General features: G+C 37.4%; 1 protein-coding gene across 2 annotated transcripts; it reads left to right on the forward strand.

Annotated features, from left to right (window-relative positions):
• Positions 1–756: 756 nt before the first annotated feature.
• Positions 757–9,363, forward strand: LOC122005570 (far upstream element-binding protein 2-like). 2 transcript variants are annotated; one of them, XM_042560651.1, is made up of 8 exons: positions 758–1,200; positions 2,992–3,110; positions 3,213–3,398; positions 3,512–3,607; positions 3,686–3,757; positions 5,174–5,290; positions 8,019–8,904; positions 8,983–9,363. In XM_042560651.1, exons 1-8 carry the CDS (start codon positions 861–863, stop codon positions 9,150–9,152), a joined length of 1,986 nt encoding a protein of 661 aa, XP_042416585.1. In that variant the 5' UTR covers positions 758–860; the 3' UTR covers positions 9,153–9,363. The 2 variants fall into 2 exon arrangements, with proteins under 2 accessions (XP_042416584.1, XP_042416585.1); XM_042560650.1 differs by having other exon boundaries at positions 757–1,200; positions 8,019–9,363.
• The last annotated feature ends 342 nt before the right edge of the window (positions 9,364–9,705 follow it).

Raw genomic sequence — 9,705 nt, forward strand, 5'->3', positions numbered from 1 at the left:
TGTGCAGATACGCTAAATTTTAACCTCATGACTTCACTCATGTGATAAAACTTATATCTTAATTATCAATCCGTGTCGCGAGCGGACAAGAAAACAGAGGAAATATGTGAGGGGACCTGGGAGGCATGGGAAACAGCGTCTATCTTTGTCAGTGTTCCTCCAATCCAACAACCTGTTGATCTTTCTAAAGTTTGGCTTCATATGCTTGCATAGAAAAGCTAATAAATTGGGAATTAAGGGAGCAGCGGAAGGGTTGCGGCCTCTGCAAATATGTAAATTTCTATTTTGTTTTTGTTTGCTTGGGCAGTGGTCATTAATGCCGATGGCATTGCCAGGGAGCTGGTGAGCAGGTGAAAACAGAGGACTTGCTCAAGTAATTAAGGGTGTGTTTGATTTGTATAGTTTTCATTTTCATTTTCTAGAAAACGCGCGTTTTCTAAAAAACAGAAAACGACTTTTTGTCATTCTCTGTTTTTCTAGAAAACGATAGCTAATTTTTTAGAAAACGCTCGCGAAAAATACAAACCAAACATCATTTTTCAGAAAACGTACGTTTTTCAGAAAATGAAAATGAAAAACGCACGTACCAAACACCCCCTAAATTTTTTTTTCCCCCTCCTTTTGGTCGTATTATCTTAATCGGTTAACCAAATAAAAATCATGAACCGTCCGGTTCGCTCGTGGGTCCCCCCGGCCACACGGAGTTAGCCTTGAACTGGTTCGCTCGCTCGCTCGCTCGCTCGCTGCGGCTTAATAAATGCACCCGTGGCAGCCCTCCGATTAGGGTTTCCAAGGTGCGTCCCCAAGTCGCCTCTTGTTCGCGTTACCTGCCGCCGTCGCGTCCGCCAACATCTGCGGTCATGGCGGAAGACCTCCACTACTCTTCGCGACTCGATAACAAGAGAAAGTTCGAGGAGCCGGGAGATGGCGGCGTTCCTTCGCCTCCCGCGAGGAGACCGTCAGGCTTCTCGGCGCCGATCGCCTCGTCGTCTCCTGACGGCTGTTCCGGAGGCGCTGCTCCCGCCCAACAATCTTACAACAGCGTCCCTCCGCCCCTTGATGGGATCCAGCTCGCCAAGCAGCGTGCCCAGGAGATCGCTGCGAGGTTATTCAGTGATGCTGAGGCCAAACGCCCTAGGGTCGAGAATGGAGGAGGAACGGGCGATTCGAAGGATACCAATTTCGGATCTGCTATCGGTGGTAAGTCGTGCGACTGTTCTTGTTTCCTATCTTTTGGACGCGGACGCTACGTTGTCGATTCGTCATCTGTATCTTTTGTCTGATTTAAGTTTTTCTTTTAGGTATAGATATGGTTGTGGCCATAGTTAAACATTCTTGCATTGTTTAGATGATTAAGCTGCTAACTTTTTGATCGTCAACTGTCTTGGTGCTTTTGGAATCCTGGTGCGGCTGTTAACCGGACATCAATTAGTTTTGTCGTTGTGAATTACCATTAGCACGGTGACGAGGCTAAATGAGAGCATAAATTGTGAGGAGCATTATTGTATGAAAGTAGGACAGAGTGGAGTTGTTGCTTCTATCTTTAAACAATTTTTTTTTCACCTGGAAAAGCATCAATGTTCAAAGCAGTAATAAAATTTATTTTTTCTCTTGTTGTCTCTCACTGCAACACCCTGATTTGTTAAGATGTTGCTCCACTGCCATACCTCTGCCTGTTGCCGATCATTCCCTTCTCTCTTGGTTCAACTACTTTTCATTGCAAAAGGTGACTCTCAGATGGAAAAAAGGGGTTACCCAACCAATTCCATATCAGAATTGAATGCTAGTGGCTGAATGGTGCTCACCCAAGAACTTAATCCTTTGCACGCCCTGACAATTAATTTCTTATCTAGAAACTCAAGAAAGATTAATTTCAGTTATTTTCAGTGATTTTTTTTTGTCTATTGGGCTTTTGTCCATTTTCAATGACTGTTGGAAATGCCAATTGGAATACTCTTGAAAATATTGCTTGAGTGTTATCATTTAGCTACATGAAATTTGGAAGGAGGGCTTTCAATATCAACAAATTCTCCATAATTACTCAGCTAGACTTTCTTATGCTCGCCAAAATGAATTATTTCTTTTGTTCTCAAAAATCAAAATGAAGTCCCATAACACTTGTTTACTGTGTTGTTAGGTTCTAGAACATAAAACTATATATTACAAGTAGTTATGCTTTTGCAACTTTTTGGCCAGATTGTGTTTGTTTATCTAGTTAATTAGATCTAAATTGTTTGCGGTGCCATGCTCCAGCATATGATTTGACCCACGGTCACTAAATTGATTTTTGATTGCAAGAATAGTTATTCCATTCCTTGTGAATTCTGATGGAATAACTATTTATGTGTTCAGTTACAAAATGAACTTGGAGCACTTATTTTTTATCAGAATTGTTATTCCCTCCAATCTTTCTTAGCTATTCCTTGTAGCAAACCCATTAATACTTATTCTGATATGTCATTGTCCTATTAACCCAACAAAGGAACACACATGTTTGTTCTATTCTTTACTATTCTATTTCCTAATAATAACTATTCTGTTTCTCACCAATTCATTCTTTGGATCAAATTTATGGAAAAGCAATAGATCTGTGCTACCATCATTTGAGTTGCCGTATAAGTAATAGTCATTTTCAATGATTTTATTCAATCAACCAAACAGAGGAATGCACATGGCTATTCTATTCCTTTGCTGTATTATCTCCTAAGACTCATTATTCTATTTCTTACTAATTCATTTTGTGAACCAAGTTCCACATAAAATTAATAGATTTTTGTTACCATTCTTTGAAATTCCTTATGATATTTGATAAATGCGTTTGAACTGTAGTCATTTAATAATTTCTTCAGTGGTTATTATGTTATCATATTCGTGCAACTTTCACCATGTGTTGGTCCTGTATCTAGTGAAGCTTCTTTGATTAGTAAGTATCTTTTTTTTTGGTTAATGATCATCTTGATAAATTGGTTATTGCATTTCTGAAATTGGCAGACAATATATTGAAGCCTATTAGCCAAAAACTACCTTCTCAAACCAGCTTCACTTCCCACCCATTACCCTCTTATGGCTATCAGGGTTCAAGTAAAAAGATTGAGATTCCAAATGGAAGGGTATGATTTCCTTTATTCTAATTGTCTGGCCATGCAATATATTTGTTTAACTAATGAAGCATGTTATTGACATACGCCATTTATTATCATGCGATGTCACAGGTTGGTGTAATCATTGGGAAAAGTGGAGAGACTATAAAATACCTTCAGCTTCAATCAGGGGCAAAGATTCAAGTAACGAGAGATATGGATGCTGATCCCAACTCACTGACTAGGTCAGTAGAAATTGTGGGTACATCTGAACAGATTAGCAGAGCTGAGCAGTTAATTAACGATGTTCTTGCTGAGGTAATATTTTATATTCTATACAGGTAAAAAGATTCATAGGGTCATTACCCACCAGATGATACATTTTTTATTTTTTATGTTATCCATTATTTTGTGTAAAATTACTTCTCTAGGCTGATACTGGGGCTTCAGCTACGATTGCTTCTAGGAAATTGGGTAGTGTTCAGCCTGGTGCAGAACAATTTCAAATGAAGGTTCCAAACAACAAGGTGTCTGTCACTTAATATATTGTGATAATGAACTATGCTCTATCCTGCACAGGAGTCTAAATTGGATTCTTATTTCAGGTTGGTATGGTGATTGGTAAAGGTGGCGAGACAATTAAAAGCATGCAAGCAAGGTCTGGTGCACGTATACAGGTTTGTAGTTTCACTAATTAATATATTTTTTCCAGCATTTACATGTTAGTGCATTTGATGACACTTGATTCATTTCTAGCTGATTAAAGAGTTTGTTTTCTTCTTGTGACATGGATCCATCAACAAAGATTAATTCTTTTTAACCATTAGTTTGTCTTTTTAGGAAATTCTGTCAGGTTAAATCAATGATTTTCTAAAATGCTTGCTTTACATATTATTCTTGTTTTTAGAATCTTGTTCTTGTGTTTGCTTTACATATTATTCAGGGCTGTGATTAGAAAGAGAGAGGCTTGAGTGGGCTTTGGGAGGCCCCTTGATCCTGTGGTGTCAGATGGAGGGAAGAAGGTGCTAGTTTCTTAGCTTGGTATCTTCTTTTTCTCATGAGGATATATTCCTCTCTACTCCAGGAGATTGTTGGGTTTCCCTCACAATGACAGATTTATAACCTAAATACACTTGATATGAGCCCTGTTCATAAATGTGTGTTTGTTTTACCTCTGTTTTCTGGGTTCAGACTTCATTTTTTTGTTTCTTCTACCTCCCTTGTTTTCCCAGGGCTTTATCTTCTTGTATTTTTTTCTTTGCCAATTTTTCTTTGCCATTTTCTCTTTTGCTTTATTTTGTTTTTGGCTTCGTTACTGTATTGTTTGTTATAAATTAGTGTAAGCAGAAGTATCAGGAATTCTAATTACTAACATTGTTGAAGTCTGTCCACTTGAAATTATTAAAAATGTTTACATAGAAACTAACTTTTGTTCATCTAAATCACATATATTTTGCCCACTCAAATTCGCAGAACTGTGTAAAATGAGTGAGTTTACCAAATATGAATATGGTAAAAAAAATATTGCCTTTTCAACTTCATTGCAAGTGACATAAGCCAACAGTTGATTGGCTTGTATTTGGACCAAATAAACTGGATATTTGGCTTCTCCCACTGCTATGGCACTTAATTTTTTATAGGCTTTCAATGTCTGACACCAAATGTTGTATATTTTCGTAATTTCTTAAATGAATCCTGTTAGATCATGGGACATGATAGAAAGTATATGTTAAATTGATCAAGTGGGTATTTTCACCTTATAATCCTATCATGTTTTGGCTCACAAGTTTGATCCTTCTTATTTATGGGCTTGTGTTTGGCCAAGCTATAAGGATTATAGGTACCATGTGGCATGACCAGTTAATGGCACACCAACTTAGGTTGTATTCATAATAGCCTTTGTTCTGAACATTTTATGTTAGGTCAGCCGGCATCTCCTCAAGGTTTGTTTTAGGGTTTGCCGTAGCCTTTTGAGTAATGATCTGTAATAGCCTCACTAATGTCTTTTTTTTCTCTGTACAAAATGACTTGTACTTACAGTGTTTTTGCATCTTTGATATAAAATATGCTAACTTTAGAGTATTTGTTTGTAGGTGATACCTCTTCACTTGCCACCTGGTGATATATCTACTGAAAGAACAGTGTATATTGATGGCACACAGGAGCAGATTGAAATAGCAAAACAGTTGGTCAATGAGGTTATTAGTGAGGTATTGATTATCCTTCAAGTTTTTATATTAGAAAACATTAGATGGTTAGAATTTTTTAGGACAATAAATTATTGTAAGCTTTTATCTAAATGCGTTTTGCTTTATCATATGTTATGGATTTCTCTGTTTAAATATATTTAGCAAGAGCTAACACCAAATTTTGAGATCTATATAACCTTTAGGTTTAGGGTTAACTTTTGAATCCTTAAATTAACCAAGCCATTCCGACTGTATTCCTATTCCATGCATCTTTTGGATTTTTTATTATTTGTGTTGTTGCTTTTGTTTCTATTTTTATTCATGATGGAATTTCATTATTAATTTGCAAAATATCTGGCAAGGGACTATGTGTTCATCATTTGTTGCTTACTACAACATATCTTACAGCTTTGATTGGACATTTCTCTTATTTTTCGCTGCTAATTTCTCTAGTCTAAAACTGTTGCTGATTTTTGTTTCTTGTGAACCATTTTTGTGGTTTCTTCTGTATTTCTAATATGATGCATGACATTGGTGTATTCTGCAAACAAAGTAATCTGGTGTATAGGTTCTAAGAGTACCATGCTGTATTCCAGTGGGATTTAATTAGCATATGCTGCAAACAAATAATTTGAGTGTTCCTTTTACTCTTCTCAAGACCTTTCCCCTGTTTTAGCCACCGCTAACACAGTAGTACATTATGCTTTTGCTTGATTTTTTTCCTCATCTTAGATTCATTGTATTGTAAAGTGTAGTTGATTTAGTTTTGTTAATGTTTGTTGCCAAGTGTGAGATGTTGACCTTACAAGATCATTTTCTGTTGTTGTAGTTTCATTATGGAAATTGCAAAGAAACTATGAAGTGATTTGTTGTCCAACATTCTTGTGTTTGTTATTATCTTCTAAGACTATTTTGATATGATTATACATTTTATTATTGAAACCAGAAGACAATATGGTCTTTTTGGGTAACTCTTAATACCGATGTCTCTTGTGATTGCCCTACATTCAGTCTTTTATTATATATCCACACGGATGGAAGAGTAGGGATTATGTTCTAGTGCCCATTGAAAAAAAAAAAATCTATACATGATATCTATCATTTGTCATTTCTTTGTCAACTACATGATCTGTGTTCAAGGCTCTTGAACCATATCGTAGTTGAACTTATATGTTTCCTGTAAGCTAAATGTATGTTGTTTGCTATCCTCTTATATGACAATGTAAAATCTTACTAGGATGTTTCTCGGTGTCGATGCTTAAGTATTCTTACAGTTTATTTTTCATACAATTTATTTTCATCAAACTAATTAAGGCAAAGAAAATTCTCATTGAAAATAAATATTCATTATATATTTACACTATTTATTGCCTCATTTTCCATGTTGGAAGTGCACAGTATTGAGCTTATTTCATTTATTTATATGACAGTTATTTTTGTAATTATATTTATTTCAAACTTGAAATTTATTATTTCATTTAAATGATTATTCTTGTTTAGATTGTCCAGTTTATCAGTTCTCCTGTTTTATTTATATCAGAGTGCACATATTTCTGAGATTGTGATTCTGCAGGAGTACTGATTGGCAGTCTTTATCTCTTTTTATATCTGTTAATTGCTGAATCTCTATAGTTATTTGAGTTATATTGCTGTTGGATTTACCCCTCTTTTCTAGTATGGTTCCAAGATATTCATATATGATGATTAGTTAGATCAATTCAGCTTAAATATCCTAGATTTTTTTAGCTGGAGATTGAATTGGTCATTGTGCGAAAGAATGAGCTCTCACATGTCTTGAATTAAGCTTTGCTTCTTGGAGAACTATTTTAATTGTAGGATTAACTTGCGTTGGTGCTCCAATGTTTGGCGAGGGTGTAGGTTGGCTTGAAACTGGTATGGCATTGGCCTTATTCCTTATGATTAATTGAATATTAGGTCAATCCTGCACCTAAATCGTTACTGGACATATTATACTGATATATACTTGTTTTGCTCTTCTATATCATTTCCTGAAGTTTATATTAAATATTAATCAGTCCTCAAGAGCGACAGGGCATTTTCTTTCCTTTTGTAAGTGATGGTGCATATTGGAGTGAATTGAGATATCTTTCCCTTGCATTAATGAAGTTTCAATAATTTTGGACAAACTTTATTTTTGCATTTTTATAGGTTTTGCTGCTCATTGGCAATGGCCTTTGCTTATCCTTCATATTTTCCTGAACTCTTTCAATTTCAGGCCACTTCCCTTGGAATGAGTTTTGAGACCCTTGGTTATCATTTTTTTTCCTTTCTAAATACTAACATCTGTTGTTGTGTTTCTCATTAGTTATGATAAACAGTAGTGATGAATGTGTCAAAATTTTCTCACAACACCTTTAATTGACTGAGAAAAATGAGATCACAAGGATATTACATCTATTATCACTTAGAATCTCTTGTTACATAGGGCCTTTTAAATTGCTTTGTTTGGACTATTTGTCTGGATTTCTGGACTATTTTGCTAGTCCATTAGGTCTCATGAGGAGAGCTTATGTGGACATTCAATCAGACTGTCTCTTCTCGTGGTAAGTTGGTGGTGTTCTTCCTTTTCAAATGAATGCTTCTGTTGGCCTATTGTTCTGGTCTTTGCTATATTTGCTGCCTTTTACTATTCTTTAGTAAATTTTGCATCAATTGCTTTTTCTTCACTATATGATTGCACAAAAAAAAAAAGCATGCACAAGTTCACATGAAATAAATATACATGCAGAATCGTGCCAGAAATCCAGCTATGGCTGGAGGGTATTCTCAGCAGGGTTACCAGGCACCTCGTCCTCCAACAAGTTGGGTTCCGCCTGGTGCACCACCCACACAGCAACCTGGTTATGGTTACATGCCACCTGGAGCTTATCCTGGTCCACCGCCTCCGTATAATTTGCCCCACCCATCTTATGGAGGCTATCCTCCTGGATGGGACGGAACATCTAATCAAACTTCTCAGCAAACTGCACCAGCTACTGGATACGATTACTATAATCAACAATCTCAACAGCAGCAACCGTCTCTTGGGGGATCCACTACTGGTAGTGCAGGCTACAACTATGGACAGCCACTTCCTAATTACAGCAATCAGACATCCTATGGCGATGCTGCTTACCCTCAGACATCTGTTGGGCAACAAAGTTATGTCCAAGATGGATATTCTAGTGGGTATAATGCCCCTGCATTGCAACCTGGTTATCCTCAGACTACACCCAACCCTCAAGGTGGTTATGATCAGCAGGGCTATAGCTCTACTCTTAGCTATGGCACAGTTGCTGCTCCGTCTCAAGATGGATCTGCTAATGCTTATGGTGCTCCAGGTGGATCTACTCAAGCACCTCCTGCTCAACAGCCTCCATTGAGTCAACCACCAAATAACAATACTGCTGGCTATCCTTCACAAGCAACAGCTCCATCAGGATATGGCATTTCACCCACATCACAGCAGGGATATGGGAGCCAACCCACTGCCCCTACTGGATATGGTCAAGCAGCACCCCCTAGTTATGGACAGCCTCCTCCGGCCCAGACACCACCTTCTCAGTCTCTTTATGGACAAGGCCAAGCTACTTCCGCTCCAGCTGGCTATATGCAATCCACTCCTGTGCAACCAGGTTATGGTCAATCTCCAGTCTCTCAATCCGCTTATAGTCAACAGCAATCTTATAATGTAGCGCCACATGGCCAATCAGGTTATGGCAATCAACAGCAGCCACCATACACTAATTCTTATGCGAGTGGTGGTAACTCACAGCCTCCTGCATACTCTAGTGACAATGCAACTCAAGGGACCTATGATACTTCTGCTGCTGCCCCTTCTGCCCCTGGTGGTGCACCTGCAACGAATTCACATGCAACTTGATGATGCTGTCCGGTAAGTCACATAGGACTGTAGTTTGTGAACTCTTTAATCATTTCTGTATCTGTTTAAGAATTGTTTTCTGTCATTTTTAATGTGGTGTTCAGAGTTTGATGGTTGTGTAATCTAGGTTATTGAACTGCCAGTATCTTTGTTATCTTTTATTTTGTTTGCAATACTCTGAATTATTAAGAACAATAGTTCGTTGGTCTCATTTTGCCATGCTATTATTTTTCATATTGGTTTTTTTAATGCAATAGAATGTATTGTCTCGTTCCCAATGCCCTGTGTAGCTTTCTGAGGCTTGGCTATAACTTTTTTCTCTCAATAATGATATGGTTGATTGAGGGGGTTCTAATGGTCTCTACCTATCAGAACCTGATGATCAGGAAAATCAGGAGCTGGATACATGTCACTCTCTGATGTCAACATTATTTGCAAGGATTTGGCTGCATGAGAGTTTGGTTAGGAATGAGGGTAATCTGCTTGAGTTGGTTGGTCTGTTTTGAGGACATGGGTTTGGTGGAGATGGTTCCTGAGGAGTTTGATCATGATT

Source organism: Zingiber officinale, chromosome 7B (genome assembly GCF_018446385.1).
Source record: "Zingiber officinale cultivar Zhangliang chromosome 7B, Zo_v1.1, whole genome shotgun sequence".
Taxonomy (NCBI): Eukaryota; Viridiplantae; Streptophyta; class Magnoliopsida; order Zingiberales; family Zingiberaceae; genus Zingiber; species Zingiber officinale.